General features: G+C 48.4%; 6 protein-coding genes across 6 annotated transcripts; 3 read left to right on the forward strand and 3 right to left on the reverse strand.

Moving 5' to 3' along the window:
- Positions 1 to 53: 53 nt before the first annotated feature.
- BO79DRAFT_271200 (tRNA lysidine(34) synthetase) lies at positions 54 to 2,111 on the reverse strand (the record flags this gene model as incomplete). The annotated part of the gene is made up of 3 exons (XM_025687344.1): positions 54 to 1,677; positions 1,734 to 1,916; positions 1,967 to 2,111. The coding sequence occupies 3 exons, from the start codon at positions 2,109 to 2,111 to the stop codon at positions 59 to 61; spliced, it is 1,947 nt and encodes a 648-aa protein (XP_025536900.1). The 3' UTR covers positions 54 to 58.
- A 620-nt stretch (positions 2,112 to 2,731) lies between these two features.
- Positions 2,732 to 4,534, reverse strand: BO79DRAFT_154407 (MFS general substrate transporter; the record flags this gene model as incomplete). The annotated part of the gene is made up of 4 exons (XM_025678749.1): positions 2,732 to 2,875; positions 2,935 to 3,392; positions 3,453 to 4,341; positions 4,406 to 4,534. The coding sequence occupies 4 exons, from the start codon at positions 4,532 to 4,534 to the stop codon at positions 2,732 to 2,734; spliced, it is 1,620 nt and encodes a 539-aa protein (XP_025536901.1).
- Positions 4,535 to 4,857: 323 nt separating this feature from the next.
- Positions 4,858 to 6,723, forward strand: BO79DRAFT_199622 (uncharacterized protein; the record flags this gene model as incomplete). Its single annotated transcript, XM_025681431.1, has 4 exons — positions 4,858 to 4,965; positions 5,138 to 5,730; positions 5,777 to 6,039; positions 6,089 to 6,723. The coding sequence occupies 4 exons, from the start codon at positions 4,858 to 4,860 to the stop codon at positions 6,721 to 6,723; spliced, it is 1,599 nt and encodes a 532-aa protein (XP_025536902.1).
- Positions 6,724 to 7,942: 1,219 nt separating this feature from the next.
- BO79DRAFT_271216 (uncharacterized protein) lies at positions 7,943 to 8,420 on the reverse strand (the record flags this gene model as incomplete). The annotated part of the gene is made up of 1 exon (XM_025687345.1): positions 7,943 to 8,420. A coding segment is annotated over one exon (447 nt), but the record flags the coding sequence as incomplete, so codon positions are not given.
- A 715-nt stretch (positions 8,421 to 9,135) lies between these two features.
- Positions 9,136 to 10,168, forward strand: BO79DRAFT_38296 (uncharacterized protein). Its single transcript, XM_025689159.1, has 4 exons — positions 9,136 to 9,299; positions 9,364 to 9,870; positions 9,933 to 9,985; positions 10,045 to 10,168. Exons 1-4 carry the CDS (start codon positions 9,189 to 9,191, stop codon positions 10,124 to 10,126), a joined length of 753 nt encoding a protein of 250 aa, XP_025536904.1. The 5' UTR covers positions 9,136 to 9,188; the 3' UTR covers positions 10,127 to 10,168.
- A 2,944-nt stretch (positions 10,169 to 13,112) lies between these two features.
- BO79DRAFT_38311 (uncharacterized protein) lies at positions 13,113 to 14,267 on the forward strand. Its single transcript, XM_025689160.1, has one exon. It carries the CDS (start codon positions 13,197 to 13,199, stop codon positions 14,055 to 14,057), a length of 861 nt encoding a protein of 286 aa, XP_025536905.1. The 5' UTR covers positions 13,113 to 13,196; the 3' UTR covers positions 14,058 to 14,267.
- The last annotated feature ends 4,703 nt before the right edge of the window (positions 14,268 to 18,970 follow it).

Genomic DNA, 18,970 nt, shown 5'->3' on the forward strand with positions numbered 1-18,970 from the left:
GATATTTTCACTTATGCGTACATTCCTTGTCTGGAAATCTCTTTGTAGCATAGCTTAGCTAGTTCTTCAACCAACGCATCCGTTCCAACGGTTCCCGATCAATCATCTTATACATCCACTCCCACCGGACACTACATGACATTGATTTTAGACTATCTTCAGCTCCAGGCATCCACATCTCCATGGTCGGCAACGCCAACGGCACCTCCTTCCCCCCATCTCCAACCAATACCAACATCGGCAAGGTGAACCGTACCAACCCCGGCGCATCCCGTCCCAACCGATCCATCAAAGCTCTCATCTCCTCCTTGTCCGCAGCCATGCGAATACCCTTCAAATCAGACTTTTGTAACGGCCGCACAACCAGCGACAGCGATGTCGGTCCTGCCCCTGATGGAGGCGGTATACTCGTCCCTGTGACCCGGAACCAGTACCTGTTATCCCAGAGATTCCAGTCCGATGGACTAATTGGTCTTTGGGATGTTTCTGTGTTTCCGCTGTGCTGGGTTGAAGACCATGAGGATGAGGATGGGGATGGGGAGGAGGGTGGATAGATAGGCACAGTGATGGGAAGAATGGGGAGGCGGTTCCGCATGTATGGTTGGCGGGTGATCAGGTAGGTATTTTCGTAGTTCGTGATGTCTGGTGTGGTTGTGGTGGTGGTTGAGGAAGGGGGTGGTGATGAATCGCATCGAAGAGGCTGGAACATTACGCCGCCTAATGTGAAAGAATGTTGCTTTGCTGGGGTATTTCCTCGTTCTTGTGATATGGAAGAGGATGGAGGAGGAGGAGGAGAAGAAGGGAAAACACGAGAAACAAAAGGCTCGAAACTCCGCAACGGGAAATGATTCTCCGGGAATGGGGAGATGAGTTCGGTGATGCGTCGGAGGGTGAGGGATGATGTGTCTTTATTCGTTTCGGTTGGGGTGGGTTTCTTTGATGGAGATGGTGGAGGGAACTTGATAATCAAACACCCCGTATCCGGCGCGAACTCGAGGACCGCGCACCGCTCAAGAATCTCATTCGAGTTCTCCGTCACCGACCTCAGAAGCGAATTACTCTTCCTCATCAATGAAAGAATCGATTCTTCGCGCAGCGCACGTGGGAGTTTCTTCTCCGCGAGGAGACTCCGGATGGCATTTCTGGGAGTCAAGGTTGGGTCGAAGTTCGTTGGATCGTCGACGTAGGGGATGTTGTTTTCTTTGCATGTTGTGAGGAGGGATCGTTTGGGGAAGGATAGGAGGGGGCGGGCTATTGAGATGCCGCCTGTTGATATTTGGTATTGTTTTTGTTGGTCATGGGTTGTGGTTGTGGGTGATGATTCTGTAAGTCTTAGTTCGTTGGTGTTCGTGGTTTTGATGCGATAATTATTATGATTTGCCGGTTTTGATAACGTCATTGAAGATCCACTCTCCGCAACCCCAAACAGCCCATGACATTCCGGAATGCGCGTCACCGCTGGAATTCCCGCTAGTCCGGCGCCCCGGGCCCCAGTGCAGAGACGCCAGAGGGTCGTCTCGACGTTGTCGTCTTGGTGGTGGCCCATGAGGAGGGTCTCGATGTTCCGTGCTCGACAGGCCTGCCCGAGAGCTTGGAAGCGCAGGTTCCGGGCGTGGGTTTCGAAGGCGGAGATGGAGTGGGATGGCCAGGTTAGGGGGAGGATTTGTGTCTTTAGGCCTGTTATTGTGGTCAATATATGATGCGTCATGGAAAGATGTATGGGAGTGATGTACCCATATCGTCAAGCCAGCCTGCAACCATGTTCGCTTCGCGAGTACTCTCCTCGCGGGCTTTATGGTCCACGACGAATGCTGTCACGGAGACGGGGTCGTTGCTTGTTTGTCTCTGGGTTAGTTCCCATTGTTTGCAGAGGTAGGCGAGGGCCATGGAGTCGGCGCCGCCGCTTATGGCGAGGCCTGGTGCGTGTTAGTTTGGAATTGAGGTAGGTGCAGGGGAGGGAGCAAACCGATTCTGCGTGGGAGATGAGGGTCATATTTCCGCCCTGTTCGGGCTGGTCGTGACTCCAGCCATATGCGTTGGAAGGAGTCGATGAAGTGTTTGACGGTTAGGGGGCCGGGGGAGGTGTGGCGGTGGAGATGGGATATTGCCATGGCAATTGGTTGGTTGGCTGATTGTGAGAAACCGAATGTCAAGAGGACATTGAGGATTGGTATTTGATACTAGGGAATATTTAGTTCTACTACTTGTGGATTGCAGGATTATAAACATACGGTAGAGGGGAATTGAATTAAGTGATGTGGACTGCTGGGACGAGTGCTGTTTTTGGACCAGCATCTGGAATGCGAATTCAGTTCGTATATTTATATGTGTGCATACTGTTACAAGAGCCCGATGGGCATGGCTGTTGGGGTAATAGATGCAAAAGCTCTATTAGAGGTCAGGATGTATATTGAAGTTAATGCGGTCGACGTCTGTCAACCAATTAAATTGACAGTCACGTGATTTTGTCATCGGGGAAATGAACTTCCGACATTTTCAAGGAGTATGTTGTTAAGAAATATGTATTGTCGTTGCTTTGTGCTCGACACCTTGACCAAATATAGGATAGTGTGTGAGATAATTTGGAGGGGTACCTGAATAGTGAAACGTAGTAGTGTGCGTATGCCGTTGTCGTGCGAAAATATACCACCTGTTGACGGTCCGAGGTACTAGTACAGAATATATTTCTGCTGGAGTGACATCCCCGATGACCACAGGCACGGTGTTGATCTCACACATTGGCACTCTTGTCAGACTGGAGTTGACCAGCTTCTTCTGTACAGTCTACATCATCTTTCGGAGTCGAGTGAGTATTGAGCCATGGAATATCACCGGCCAGAATGAATGCCAGAGCGCTACCAGCTATTGGAAGATACTGCATTATCATCGTTAGTAACCCGATAAAAGTATAGATAGAACTGGGGGTCAACTGACAAAGATAGTCGTAATGGCTTTATTGTATGCATTGATGATATCGAATAAGCGGTCTGGAAATGCCTGCCCAGCAACTTCCCGCACCCTTAGGGTTCCAGCATTCAAAAGCATCTCGATCTGCTCATTATCCAACGACGCTTGAACTTGTAGCTGCTTCTTCAGCTCATTCTGGAAGATAGCGCCTCCTATGCTTTGCATTACTGCACTTCCAAAGTATTGCGTGAAGAGGACAGTCGCTATTCCAACTGGAATGTACCGCGGTCTGTCCTTCAATACAAGCTGAGTTGTAAGCAAAGGAATCTGGGCTGCAAATCCACATCCCAGGCCCTGAAAGATCTGATAACCAATCCAAGATGCAGATGATGAGAATGCAGTGAATGTTGTATATAGACCGTTGGCGATGCAGAGAAAGACAGAGCCAACGAAGAGCCACGGATTGTAATATCTGAGGTGTTTGGCTATAGTCATAAAGCGTCAGAAAGAATGTACATAGACGAAGTAAATTGTACGGTGATTACCTGACATTCCACAGACAAGTGAACCAAAAACCTGAGTGCACACCGAAGGTAGAAGCATGACTCCGCTGCGGATAGGGCTTGCTGACTTGACGATCTGAAACCATTCCGGTAGATAGTAGACCGGAATGACGAATGAACCCAGAAACAAAAAGGCAAATGCAAGACTAAGCATTGTGGACCTGCCCCATAGAAGTACAATAGGGACCATAGCATCATCGCCCATGTAACACTCCCAGCAGATGAAGATTGTCATCGTCACGGCAAAGCCGACAAAAAGTCCGACCACGGTCGCCGAGTTCCAGGAATACTCATCACCTCCCCACTGCAACGCCAACATCACCATTATGACGGAGGGTATGAAGAGAGCGCATCCGATTAAATCAATTTGTTTCAAGAAGGGCACACCTTGTGTCCCAGTGCTTTGAGGAGGATGGAAAAACAAAAGCAACGTCACGACAGTCACTGCTCCTGCTGGAAGGTTGATGAGAAAACACCACCTCCAGGTATGCTCAGCTAGAGCGCCTCCGATGATTGGGGCGACAACAGTCCCCAAAGCATAGAGAGATGTTACCAGCCCAGTAAACAGGGGGCGTTGCTCCGGAGTTGTTATCAACGCAATGACAGAGAGTCCACCCGATACTACCCCAGACCCTCCAGCACCAGAAACTGCTCTTCCAATTATGAACATCTTGGAACTGCTTGCCACACCGCATATCAGAGATCCTAGAAGGAATATGCCATAGAAAGAAAGGTATGTCCATCGTAATGACAGCAACGAAGAGAGCTTGCCACTGATAGGTTGAAGAGCGCACATCGTGAGTGGATATGTAGCTCCATACCAGCCGATGTCTGTCGTAGCATGGAATTGAGTCGATATCGAGGGGATGGCCTTGAAAGGTGAGATTAGTTACCCGAAGGATCACAATGAAAGCAGCAAGTTTCAGTGAGCTTACAGTAGCAATGATAGAAACATCCAATGATATCAGGAACGTGGCTACCATGATACCGGCCAAAATGCTGTACAGCTTCACAGAACCAACGGCCTGTGTCCTGGACATTATGTCAGGTAAATTTGAAGACATTAATATGAAATCTGATCATGATTAAAGCGATAGGTTTGGTGTTCATGGCGATCACCTTTTATGATAACCCTACTCCCTGACAGTTACTGAATTGGGTAGTCTACTGTTAGGGTAGGCCGGCGCCGGTTCCGGCCCCGTGACCGACTCGAGGCCGACTCCGATCCGCGCCGTGATTGTGTGTCTCCGACACTCTACTTCAGTCATCCACCACCCCAGACCAAAGTATTTCTCAACGCAGAGTGCAATGCATCCAAAAACCCCGTCAAGGCGGCACGCGTGTATACGATGTATTCAATTGAAAGCGAAATGCGTCTTGATTGACAATGGACGGTGTCAGCGATGTGCGAGACTTGATCGCCACTGTACTTTCCCAGACGGCTCGCTCAGGAATACAAGCATCAGGTTTGCCCATGACTACTTACATTATGCCGGTGCAGGCTGTTGGGTAACATTGTACTCCTGTCTCCAGAAATAGCCGCATTGATACCATTCAGCACCAGGTCGACAGACTTGCTGCTCAAGTGCACGCTGATAAGGTATCTACTCCGACCTGATCTGGGCCCTTGCCCCCGGGATTAATATACATTGACCTTTCTTCAATAGGGCTCGGGAATGAATTTGACACCCGTATCAGAAACGCAAACCTGTTCTGTAAGCCCCAAGCTCAAATGGCGCAACGATTTCATTGATAGGGAACTTCTCAATTTTGCGGAAGGTGAAGAGCTCCTCCTGAAATTCCGCACCGACTTGATGCCTCTGTTCCCATTCGTCCTTATACATGAAGTAAACCTTGGTGAACTGCGTGAGAAGTCTCCCTTTCTCCTATTATGCATAATGACAGCTTGTCTCGAGCACAAGCCTGCTCTTCAGCAGAAGTTCGAATTGGAAGTTCGATCTGTGATATCTACCCGTATAATGATGAATATGGAGAGGGACATGGACATACTTCGTGGCTTGTTGGTTCATATTGCATGGTCTCATTATCATTGGCGCAACTACCATACCCAAGTGTATATGCTTCTTCAGATGGCTATGGCTATCGTTGTTGACTTGGGGCTTGACAGATACGACAATTTCAGAATGCGACACATTTATGACCATGGGGAAGACATGGATGGTTCAAAGGGGGGCCAAGTACTCTATCTGACCCCTGACGGGCAGCGCGCATTTTTAGGTTGCTATTATCTATGTTCTAAGTGAGACTTTCGCAATCGGTACGGGATTGTCCACTAACGCAACAAGGGCCTCAATATTCCGGCGACAGCTTAACATGAAGCATACGGACTGGGTCAATTATTGTGCCGAACGCTTAGGGCAGAGAGCAGAGTATCCCAGTGACCAGTACATCAAAGCACTGATTGATATCCAATTACTTGCTCGAAAAGCAGAGCTAGAGGTCGATGACTCGATTTACGCAATAAACAAGGACCAACTATTCCGGTCTATTGACGTACTTGAGAATCAAGTAGAGCAGCTTTTCGCACAGAACAAAAACTATAGTACTTGTGTGTTTACCTGACACTGTTCAGCTTATTCATTTACTTACTTCAATAGGGGCGCTGCGATTGGAGCTCAATGCAATTCCGGCAATTGTTCTCGGACATGCACTTAGTCAAAGAGATAGCCATCACCAGCATGATCAACATCGGCTGCTCCGTATTGCGCGTTCCGCATTCAACATTGTGACAGCATTCCTCGCAACGCCGGCCTCGGTAACACCTAATCTCCCTATGTTCAGCTACACCTCTATCTGGTACGGCCTCCTTGTTCTATCGAAGTTGAGCTTGCTTTCGGCTGCCGCAACAGAAGACAAGTCACTCGAAGTTCATAGCAGAGATATCCACAATCTCGGTCTTGCAGCCATGCAGAAGATGGAGACGATATCACGCGGCAACGATATTTGGGATAATTGCCGTGCAGTGATCGGGTCCATGCTCTCATGGCTAGAAAAAAGTCGCACAAGGTCTAAAGAAATACAACTTCATGGAGAAACATCAAAGAAACAGGAAGCTTGGAACCCCGATCCATTGCCGGAGCCAGTACCTGAAGATTCCCCTCTAACCACAGTGTCCGGTATGACCGAAGATTGGGATGCTACAGTATGGCACCAGATGCTTCAAGATCTGACATGGATAGGAGGAATCCCAGTGGAGCAGCAATCAGCCGTACATTCATTTCAGGGGCCTTGAATTTTATGACCTCTTCCACTGGACCATGCAAACTAGATAATTTATCTACTGGCTTAAAGCGCTAGATGCGTAATAAAGCTAAGTGGCAAGGCTCATGTGATTGACGTTATATTAGACTGTCGTCAACTGGTACCTAAGCCTCATGTCCCTGGCGGAGTCAAAGCGGAGTGAGTATGAATGACCTCATGTGTCAAGGGTTTATCATTCTCAGGCTATTGAGGCACTAATCTCGGGATGCCTCCACCTAAGCTTACCCGATCTTGTTGTTCCGGGTCACGTGGAGGAGAATTATCGATAGAAGATGCCTCGTATATCTACATCGTGAGTTGTCTACTTACCTGACTGGCTTGTAGGGGATGATGAGCTGGGAGACATTCACTATCATCGCCATCATCACTGTTACCAAAGCGACCGCGCTCGCCCTCTCTACCTTCGGACTGGGTGCCCGACCCCGGGGTAACAGATCTGCGACACTTCTGGAACCCGGGAGGGAGATGGTTGGTCGAACCAGCTAACTTATCCTGAGTGTATTGTCTGAACTCGGCTCGTGAGGGAAAGTCACAAAGCTGTTTCGAGGTTATGATGACTTCGGGGCGTCCCAGACTCGGAAAGCCCTCCGTGAGATCCGTCGTTGCAAAGGCCTTTATAAAATTCGTGGTCCGGCTGTATTAGAAGGCTTCCCCTCGTGTGTCAGGAACACATAGCCCAGTAAATCAACAATCCCGAATAATGTGCTCAGAGGTACATCTGTCTACCTCTTGATCCACTTCGGCTGATGGTTCGAAGACTTGGACGCCATCTCGTCTTCGATATGCCAGACGTCAAACAGATAGTATAGCCTTCTGTCTGCCATGATATAATGACTGGGAATCGAAGCCATATGGACGCTTAGCTAGAGTTCGAGGATAACGGGGATCGTTTTGCTGAAGATGGCGATTAGAGATCACGTGGTGGTCATTGTCCCCAGTTCGGATAAAACGCGTTGAATGAATATGAATATATCCGTCCTGAAGGATGTCTTGACAAATTGGTCCTCGAGTAGGCCTGAGACATTTCCTTTTATATGGAGCAAGAACAATGTCCGTCCTCATCGAAAAAGAAACCCTTTCCTGCTCGTTTGACCCTTCGTCTCGCAGACTACTCTTTTATCCGGGGATAATACAATAGACTAGATAGAAGTCATACATAGAGCCGTGTAGCAGAATTACAGGTACCCATACTAGAAAGGAGAAAAATGATTGGCAAGATGATCAAGCCACCAATTGCCACTGTCCGTTGTTGGCAGCTAGCATTCCCAGGTACCAGAGAGCAAGGAGCACAGTAAGCCGAGGGCTTTCTTCGCTACCTCTGGTACTCCACGGTACTGTTTCTGATAGCTCTAGCCTCCCGTCGTCATCGAGGCGTTTTATAGCAACCAGTTCACGATCAGTAAGTATGAAACCATACTGAGTTTCATTCTGCTCCATATACCAGTTTATTTGAGACAGAGCCTGTAAGAATTGAGTTTGACCATATTCTCTTGGTGCATCCTGTAGGGCCCTCGACCATTTGTATGAAGGCTTTATTTCCCCGGGAAGGCGATTTGGTCGGTTAGACGGATTATCCTGTGGGTCGTAGAAAGCAAGGTCTGGGGTATATTGATCAACAATCCGAGCAAGTTCACCTTCCCCAAAATCCACAACAGTGAGATCAACAAGTTATGTCCTCATTATATAGTGTAACAATAATATGGCAGTTTGAACAGTATACTATGACCACCTGGGAGAGAGGAGTGCATACCTAAGAAGTTGGAACTGTAGGCCATGTCCGGCCGACATGACAATTTTATAATGTTTGGCTCTCACCCTTTGAGTCTGTGCGCAGTAACTGCATGGTGCCTGGACAGCTCATAGTCACACGTACTTCCGTTGCGCCCTTTCATCATCACCATCACAGTCACTAGTGTGAAGTGATAAGTGGGAGGCCCGAGCGGCTTGGGGGCGGAGTCTGAGAGCCTAGAAGTACTCGGAATTCAGCATCCGTCGAAAGTCGTAAATTCACCAGGACGACTCACTAGTAATTGATCTGGAGAAGAAGAGGAACTCTCTATGATGAGAGGGCACGTCAACATTGACATATCTATAGTGGCAGCCTGCGGGTCTGGTAAGTTCGGTTCTTAACAGGTTCTATTCCCTCTGCCCTTGCTCGCGAAGGGGCTGCTGCTGCTCGGTTCCTTCCTAAATGACTGCTGAGATATCATAGGGCTGTTGTCATTTCCTATGACGGAAGCGGATCAAGATCATGTGGGGGTCATGTGAGAAGGCATAGGAGGCCGAGGCCTTAGTGGGGCATCCTAAATAGGTATAGCGCCATTTCCACAGGGTGAACTTCTCCACTCAATCCAGTTATCCTTGACTGCTTCTCACCCAAGGGGTTCTCAACATCGTTCCACCTCAAGGTCCTTTGCATCGCTGGAGCCGACAGCCATGTCAAGTCTCAATCTGGTTGAGGTGACTTTTGTGAATCAGCTCAGGAAATCCCCTGTATCTTGTATTTTCCGCACGGTATGGCACGGGAGAGATAGTATCTTGAAAGTGGTAGGTATCATGAAGCAGTAGGCCGAGTCTTTGCGATGACCATTGACCTTTTCACTTCACATAGTATCATTCTCCACAGGCATTACCTAGCAAACGCCGAACTCGTCCTCGCAATCGCGAAACTGACCCATTCAAGTGCGAAAGCTCGGCATATTTGCGATTACGAGAACATGGCTTCTGTGACCGAGGACATATCCCAGATTTCTATGGTTTGATCGAAAATATCAACCCAGTTCATCATTTACCATATTTACAAGACTTCGTCGAGGATACTGTGTATCCCAATGCGATTTTGATGGAATATGTACCAGATATTCACTCAATTGATCTATCGAATTACTCCGAAAGACGCCTCCGGAAGCTTCAGCAGATACTGTTAGAGATGCACCGTGCTGGTGTTTACCATGGGGATCCATATCCTCGCAATATGATGGTTCAGATAACATCTGATAGAGTCTTATGGATAGATTTCGATCGCGCGCAGACCTTTACGTCCCAATCGATCAAACAATGTCACCTGACTTGGTTGGAACGTGAAACAAGAATGATGGAAGAATTCGTTGAGGGTCTTGTTAGTCTCTGCTGCATATCCGTCCTCTTTCCTTATGGTCAACTAACCAAAAGACGGCGCAGGCAGCCGATGCTAAGCTGGGCAGGATTCATGAGACGTGGATTTGCTACTATGAGTATGTGTGTCTGGTCGAAACTGCATTAGTATATTCAGCGGACTGATGTTTTACCACAGAGGCTTTAGACCCCCCAAGGACGACGGAAAGGGGGTATTGCTGAATAAGGAACCAGGTGATTATAGTCACTGCGTGAGTTAGATGTCAATGCTTGGATCGGTGTCGCCCATTATACACAATTGGGAAAGGAGAGACAAAGAACGCCTAAGGGTCTGGAGTCGGCAATCATATGCCAGATTTCCTTGACGCGCATTTCTGGTTGGAATGTTGAAGAGGATTTGGGACTGGCCAATCGAGGGGAACGACTTCAAAGCGGAAGAATCCAATGCGCTCGATCCAGATTTTACTGCTTGGAGCAAAGCTGGTTGAATCGCAACCACGCCAGGTCCGAGTCCCATATCCCATCTTGTGATTGACACAAGGCCTATTATCATTTTAAATTCGACGCTTATCCTACGCCAAATCAACCGGGATCAGGTTGACGGGCTTGTTGGCCAATCAGGTGACCATCTTTTTGGTCTTCTTGACGTCGCCATAGGGATGAAGACGAAGCCACCGACCAACAACACGCCCAGATGACTGTTTATGGACACCGTACTGGCCCGGATTGTCAGGATTATTCCCTTGCTGTAAGCGAATGAGATGGCAAGTTTAGGGGAAGGAAGATTGGTTTCAGAGTGATGGCCCCTCTTGGTTCTCAGAACTGCATTTCTAGTGTGCTTGGGATCGTCCTTGAGGCAGGCAATATTCTGAATATATGAGTAACTGTGGTGATGGCATCTAAAGTTGGAATAGTAGTATATTGGGCGGGCGCGGGGTTGAGGTAAATCTTATCCGTGATCTAGATAGATGTCTTTAAGGTAGAGATGGGCTGAAGAGCCCAATGGACACAAACTGTAAGATGAGGTTGTCACGACTGTGACTAGGCTTCCTGATGGGCTTACCCAGCGTGACAAAGATGCTGTCAGATTGGTATTCATGAGTCTGAATCAACGAGAAAGCAAATTGCTTGATAAAGTCATAGCTCACAAGTACTATAATGGGAACTTATTTCATTGGCCCGGCGATAGTGACGTAGTCCCTCACCTTCGGTGCCTAACGTTAGAAGGCGGTTCAATGGCTTACTAAGTACTTACTCTTGTAGCTTGCGGGACCAGCCGGAGGGCATTGAGCCAGTGATGAAGGGCAAGCCCTACGGAGTATTCTGAAGAGGCATTTTCTTTTGTTCAACAATCCAGGGTACCCTTGCTTATACAAGTCATGTAAAATACTTCTAGGTCCCTCGGGCGGGGTAAAACCATGCCTGGCTGAGTAGAGCTGGGTTACTTCCGCGGGAAAATATCGATTGTTGCAGCGAACGAATGAAGACGCTCAAACTCCTATGCATCTCCAATCACCTAGTACTATCAGCTACACCTATGCAGCACAAGCAAATGTGGACTGAAGTAACAGTGTGGCGATCGGTCACAATGCCGACACAACATCTGGGTGCCTGTGTTTGGTCTTCTGGGAGTTAGTGGCACAGCTTGAACTGTACTCAATAAGGGGAAGATTTAAAGAGAGGAAAAAAGTGTGTAGCTCCCCCCAGCCAAGCCACTCCGACATGGAAATAATGGTTAGGAGAAGGATGTACAACTCCTGTTCGACCTGCAAGCCTTTACATTGATATTTCTCTATTTACCTATTATTTCATTTGGACTACCTTCGTCCGTGGCCCTTTCTCCAGCCTTGAAACATCATGCCGTAGTCATGATGAGTTTTAGCCCCATCATAATTGTGGCAGCAACGGGCATTTCGGCATGGCTTCGCCACGTAACACCTCGTCCAAGAATCTTTGCTACATGGAACCTGGAATCTGCTTATACAGTAACCGTCGTGTGTGCCTCGCTATCCCATTTTATGGAGCTAAACACTGTGAAGCTATGTCTATCTTTTCTGCTTCAATCGTTGGTGATTGGACCAATCGCTGCATCAATCAGGCTGCTGATCAAGAAAGCGAAAATCTCAGAGCGCGGGCTGTCGCTGAGAAAAGAACGTTTTCTTTTTCTTTGTTCTTTGTTCTTTTTTTCATTTTTTTTTTTATTCTTATTTTTTTTTTTCTTATATGATTTATCTTATTCTCGGTTCTAGAAAATGAAGACCTAATGTCTGAGGCCCTAATCTTGCTACTGCGATTTACTGTTATATGATCCCGCCGATCACATCCCTGCGTATGAGACCAAACCGTCCAAGCCGTTTGCTGTTCATTTGAATCATTTTCTTATGCTTGAGCAAGCCCGATACTAAAATGCTAGTATGCAGGCGCTTCACTGATAAGTTCCAAGATAAAAGGACAACTCAAAATATCTCAGCTCCCCAATTCCCATAGTAGTAGTAAGTAACTATATAGTAATGTATATAAATCACAAAGTAACAGGCTACGCCGTAGGAACTGAAGATTTGGATACAGCATACATGATGATATATATATCACAAGGAGTATCACAAACACAAGAATAGGAAGGCTATACTGCTAGTACCTAGTGTGGGAGATAGTAGACAACAATCGTATTATACAAGATTTGGAATCATCCCTAATATGCAATCCTATGTGTTCTTTATTGCCTGAAAGCTAGAAAAGGGGGATGATCAGAATTGATGAGGAATATTCGGTAAGGCAGATTTATGATTAGCTAAGTGCCTTTCCAGGCCCCCCGCTTCTCTGTGAAAGTTATTTGAGTCCATAGTTCACTGAGAGTTAAACAACAACAATTGACTTTCCCTCATTGAAGTGCCTTATTGAACATGGCCTGTGGCTCTTAGAGATACTACCCAACCATACTATCTTTTGTCATGGTAGCGATAGACAGGTGCTGAATACCAAGGAGTGGGAAGAATCCACCATCGCAATCTAGTTACCGTTCCTATACTAGGTTGATCCTAAACATACTAGGTTGAAGATCACCCTGCTAGGTGAACAATTACCTTGTGTGCTTACTTCTATCTAGTATCATTACTTCAGTTTAAATGGCTGACACTGGCCCACCATGATAAACTCTGGGTTGAGCTGCCGAATACGAGGTCGGCTGACCCTTACCTCTTCTTCCACGCAGGCATCAACAACTCTCTTGTCATCTTCATCATCATTCCCACTTCCATATTTTGCGCACTTCCTACAATCCTGCCCTGCATCTTCACAAAATAATCCTCTACCAAAAGGCAATCCATCACAATGCTGCGAAAGAAAGAAGTCTACACCAACACCATCTCCCTCCCCACTTACATCCCCCGTCAACTAGCTATCGACATTCTCCACAACCACGGCGAGATCATCTCCCTCAACCCCCTCGTCATATCCCACCACCCCATCAAAGCACCGCGCAACGCCCCAGCAGACGAGTACTACTCAACATGGTACGAGATCACCGAACGAGTGCGCTACGTCCCGGGCACGATCAGCTTTAAAGGCTGCTTCCACGACGAGCCATGGGGGCTTAAAACCCACACCTACGCGCCCATGGGCGTTGATCTGCGCAACACATATCGCATTTTAGAGAACCCAATCAACGACCCGTCGCCTGCCTTTACAGTTACACAATCCGCGGGGAATAACAATGGAGGACTGTGTCTGCGCGAAGACGTCGAGATCGAATGCAACATAACACTGATATCGTTCGTGAAGAGCCAGCTGCGCGCTGCATCCAAGATATTAGTGGATCGCCTGATCAAGAAAGCCGAACTTCTCGACGCAGGTGTCTTGCATGGTATCATGGAAGACGGGGTGCTCAGGACGTATAACCCAGCGGACCGAACACATACTGCCGTTATGATGCAGCCGGATGAACGGTCCCGACGATCATCATACCAGGTGCCCATGTCCCCGAGTGAGTATTCACGGTCGGAGTCAATGACTTCGCAGACGCCCTATGCCTTTGCGCAGCAGTATCGGCAGCAGGGTCGTAAGCAAGAATTTACGGCGGAATTACCGGCTGATACGTACTATCCCATGCCGGGGCCAGGGAAATATAAAGTACCACCAGATGGAGGATACCCGGCTGAACTGCCAGCAATGAACGAGAGGCCTGGAGGGTAGTGTCCTTCGATGTAATCTTATGGAGACACCCGCGTCTCGTGATTGATTGGGCAACTTGGAAGTTTTCTGGATGAAATTTTCAGCATATTCTAGGTACAATGATACCCACTGTCCTTCAAGCAGCTTTGCAGCGACACATCTCTTGTGTGTGTGAAATTTACATACAGTCCTCCAGAACCAACTGCTGGCATACCATGCATTCGCCCCGACCCCTACGAGATACACTTGACAGAGACCTATCAAATGTCAAGCATAGCCCGCGTCGTACTTCACCTCCTCACACAGTAAGATTCTTTACACCGATACAAGTGACTATTCACCATGCGTGCATGTCAAGAAATGAAACGGCGCGATCGTCTATCACTTCTTCAATGACGGCCCCAGGAGTGTTGATATGATCCGCGGTTATTATAAACCATATGGAGACAAGGGTTTATTGGCGATGGATGCTGCAGTGGGGTATCGCGAATGACTTGTGGGGTAGGAGAGATGGTCATTACCTGCATATGTGCGTGCATATATGCATACGGGGAGTCTTGTCATACCGGCTCTATTGCGGCAAGAACATGATATATTATTAGCATATACAGACCGTGTCGTTACTTATGGTATATCTCACTTATCACCCTCCTATTATCCACCTCTATTCAAAGAAAGGAGTACCCATAGTGTATTAAGCACGCACCCTGCAGCCTACGATGAGCCGTATGTCTTCCCAACTAGCCAGCTTGTTCATCGTAATCTAACCTTACCTACCTCAGAAAGCGCGTAGTGGATAATTGCAACAACCCAGACAGTCAGAATGACTGCTAATTTCCAAATGCTATGAGTCTATTCCTACAACAGAGTATCCTATGACCATAGATATTATCTAAGATTCTCGATCCAAAGAAATATGTAATACGTAAATTGTACGTCAAGCAATGATCCACTTCGATCCCCATTCTACCAGAACCTATCGTGCTTTTTATATCCAGATCCTGTGCTACTACCGACAGACCCAGGAGAATCTTTCAGAAAAAGATCATTCGCGTCACTGCCAGCATCATTGCCCAGCCCTTGGCCCGACCAAGCACTACTTCCATCCGGATCCTCCTCAACGTCAGAAGGCGAGGTCGGCCAGGTATCCTGAAATTCTGGCTCGCCGCTGTCCCATAATTGGAACTTGTGAACATGTGCCTCAGGCACAGAGACTGGCTGGTCGCCCAAGTAAATGTCTATCTGACTGTAGCACTTTCGACAGGCCAGAAAGTTCTGGCAGATGGAACAGTCGTAGGCGATTCCGTAGATACACTTGAGTCGGAGAGGGAGTGACGAGCGGGTTAGTATATCCACTGGCCTATAAACAAACAGGATTGAAATATGTAGACAGTTACTCACCGTGAAGCAGATTCCACAGAAATACCCATAAGGTCGATTATATACTTTGGTAGATGGATCCTGACTGTCAGGGATATTACTGCCTAAAGACTCTTGTAGAAGCTCGATGACTTTATCAGGCGCGTCATGGAGACGGGCTAGCTGGAGTGGCGTATACAAGTCATGCTCACTGCCCATCCGACAGCGTACCGTCGGATCCGCTCCGTTTTCCAGCAAGAAGCGAACGGTTTCTGCATAGTTGGCCGGCTCGGAGGGCATGTTAGGGTCCCAAAACAGCTCCGTCGGCCGAAGTGCCCAGCAAAGCGGAGTCCAGCCATCAATATCGGTCTCATTCACATATCGTCGCCGTTCTGCCGCGAGGCGCACATAGTTCAAAATTGCCTCAACAGTTTGGGCGCGACCAAACTGAGCTGCCCAGTGAAGGGGAATTTTCTTGGCTTTATCCGGCGCCATAAGAAGCCTAGGAGCGGCGTGGTTTACGGCCTCGAAATTTTCCAGCCCGTTGGCAGCAGCAAAATGAATTGCCAGACGGCCCAGTGGGTCTCGAAGCTGGAGGGAAGCGCCTTTGTAGAGCAAATAATTGATGATACGTCTACCTGTACCAAGACACGCAGCTGAAAGCGGATTATAGACAATAAAGCCGTGCTCCGCCGAGATGTCAGCCCCCTGCTGGACCAGTTCGCGGACAAGGTGTTCCTGTCGGTCCAGGCTTTCTTGGCGATTCATTTTTCCAGAGGGTCGGGGGTTGCAGATGGAAATCAATGGGGTAGAATTAGGCCCTCTTACTCGCTGATTGACATCTGCTCCACGGGATATCAATTCATAAACCGTGTCGAGTTGCAGATGTTGGCAGGCGATGTGAATCGCGGCTCCCCACCCCTCTGTGACGCTATGTATATCCAGGTCTGACTGGGATAAAAGCATATTGATGAGCTCTGGTGGTCGCTCTAAGACCAAAGCATACAGAAAGACCGTCCATCCTTTATGAGATGCCAGGTTGATGTTAGCACCGGCCCGAATAAGCGTGACAACACATTCAATTTCATTGCATCGGACAGCGGCCGCAAGAGCAGTGTCCTTCTCATAATCTTGTGCATCGATATTCAGCACATTGCGATATTCAAGCAATATCTTGACAATTTCTATTTTCCCTTTGATTACAGCCTGATGCAAAGGAGTCTGCCTCCCAGGGGTCGTGTCTGTCGATCTAGCCCCAGATTCCATTAAGATGCGGACAGCCTCTTCATTGGGAGTCGTTCCGCAAGCATCAAGGAGGGGACTCCACCCCGCGTCGTCCCGGTGGTGAATGTTTACACCTCGCCTGATGAGCACACGAATAGAATCCACTTGGCCTTGGCTGGCGGCCTTGTTGATCGCGGTCGAACCGTCGCTGCTTTCCAGTTCCGGATCAGCTCCCGCGTCCAAGAGGAGCTGCAGAATGGCAACTTCCTCGATGGCGAGTTGAAGCATTGTAGTGCCCTGCGCGTTCTTCTCTACAAGTGGGGAGCCTCGTTCGAGCAGAAGTTGCACGACTGAGTTGTGATGCCCTTCAACGGCATGAAACAGTGCATTCTGCTTTCTCTCATCAACCAGGGCAATGTTTGCCCCATGCGACAAAAGCCACCTGACAAGATTGCAATCCCCAGATGCTGCAGCATACATCAGAGGTGTCATAGCGCGGTACCAGCAGTTGTCGACGGCATTGACATTGACCGGGTTAGAGTGGTTAACTAGAACATCCAAAATCTCAAGCTTGGCATCCAGTTGGGTTGTCTCCTGGGACAGGAGCACTGGAAAGACAGGTTGGTGGAGCTGGTGGTTGGGATTCGCACCGTGGCCAAGGAGCAAGCGGACACATTCTGGATCTCCTGACTCGCAAACAGCCAGTGACAGAGCCGTGATATTGACACCCGGGCCCCTCAGATTAGGATCAGCCTCGTTTTCTAAGAGTGATTGAATAGTTCTGGGATAGCCATATAAGGCAGCAATACATAGAGGTTGCCACCCTCGCTCAGCATTGTTGCCGTCAAATCGGAGGTCGACACTGGCGCCGAGCTGTACCAGAGTTTCTACTGTCTTCCACAAACCTCGGGAACATGCCGCGTAGAGGGGTGTGTATGGTTGGGGCGCATCTAAGAGTGTGTGTTGGACAGCCGCGATCGCCCGAATGGTATCATCAGCTCCGTCTGCAGCTGCCTTGAACATGATGCCAACATAACCATCCATAAGAATATTAGTGTCAGCGCCTCCTTTCAGTAATGTCTGTACGATCTGGCAATGGTCGAGCCTGCATGCTAGGTACAGCGGGGAAGGATAGAAGATGCTAGGATCCGGGGAAGGATTGGGGTCCATCCCATACTTCAGAAGGGTATCCACCACGCGTGTCATGTCCAGAAAAACTGCTCTCCATAAGAGCGAAACTGACAAGGAACCATGGGACTGGTTCAGGTAGTAAAGAACAGCATCTTCATCCCCTACCCGCATGGCCTCAGAGAGCCCTCCTACCCTGATAGGCAGTCCATGTCCACTTTGACTTAGAAATTCGAGGAGCCCAAAGCTCTGGAGCCCCAGTGTCAGAAGGGACACGCCTGCAGGGTCCAGATCGGACAATTTCGGCCGAGAAAAAGGGGTTTGCATCGCCCAATAAACTTTCATCCAGGCGCTCAACGGCCCGTTGCGTTCTAGGAGGACCGGTGCAATTTCTTGAAGTACTAGTGGGGCCTTGGATAAGTGATATGGGAAAGATTCAGTCGCATAATAGATTATATCCCGACCATCTGACACCAATGGTGGAGTGACATGCTCTTTGGCAGAGTGGACCCTCTCTTGATATTCATGGTAGATGTTCAAGAGTTGCATCTGGATCCTCGCCGAAGTCAGAAAGCGATACAAGAACCGACAGGTCCACTGAGGCCCCGCCGACCGGATCTCAGTCCATAGGTAAGAACCATCGCGTGCGAAAACATCCAAGGTCTCTTGACGAATGCGGACTTGATTTTGATCAGGTTCCAGCAGCCCGTTCATCCAGGTGATCAAATCTGACTGATCTGTCCTGGATTCGTCATTCATGTCCAGCTGTTTGGCTTCTGACTCAGATTGATAGCCACAGAACATTGTTAGTTCCTGGGATGTCAGTGGCCGATATCCACACAAGATCCATGTGAGTGTTGAGCGAAGCCGAGTAATATCTGGGATAGCCGATAGAATGTCATTGAGGACATTCGCAGCCGTGCTGTGTACAGATAGACGGCTGAAGAACTGATGAAATCGCATATGTGTCCGTGATGATGGTATTTCGGGCCATCCCGTATAAGACGAGATAATATCAATGATGGTACTGAGAACATCGGGATTCATCGATGCGAGCTCCCTTAAACGGCCTTGCATGTAAGCTTTTCCGTGCCCACAGGGACACAAACGCGATATAAGCATTTCGCTGCGACAGTGCTCCTGTCCGCAGTCATCCGGCTTGTTCAATCCTACCCTGTAACAGTGTAGGGTCATATTAGGAGCACTGAGCTGGAGCTCTTCCT

This window comes from Aspergillus costaricaensis, assembly GCF_003184835.1.
Source record: "Aspergillus costaricaensis CBS 115574 unplaced genomic scaffold BO79scaffold_27, whole genome shotgun sequence".
Lineage (NCBI taxonomy): Eukaryota > Fungi > Ascomycota > Eurotiomycetes > Eurotiales > Aspergillaceae > Aspergillus > Aspergillus costaricensis.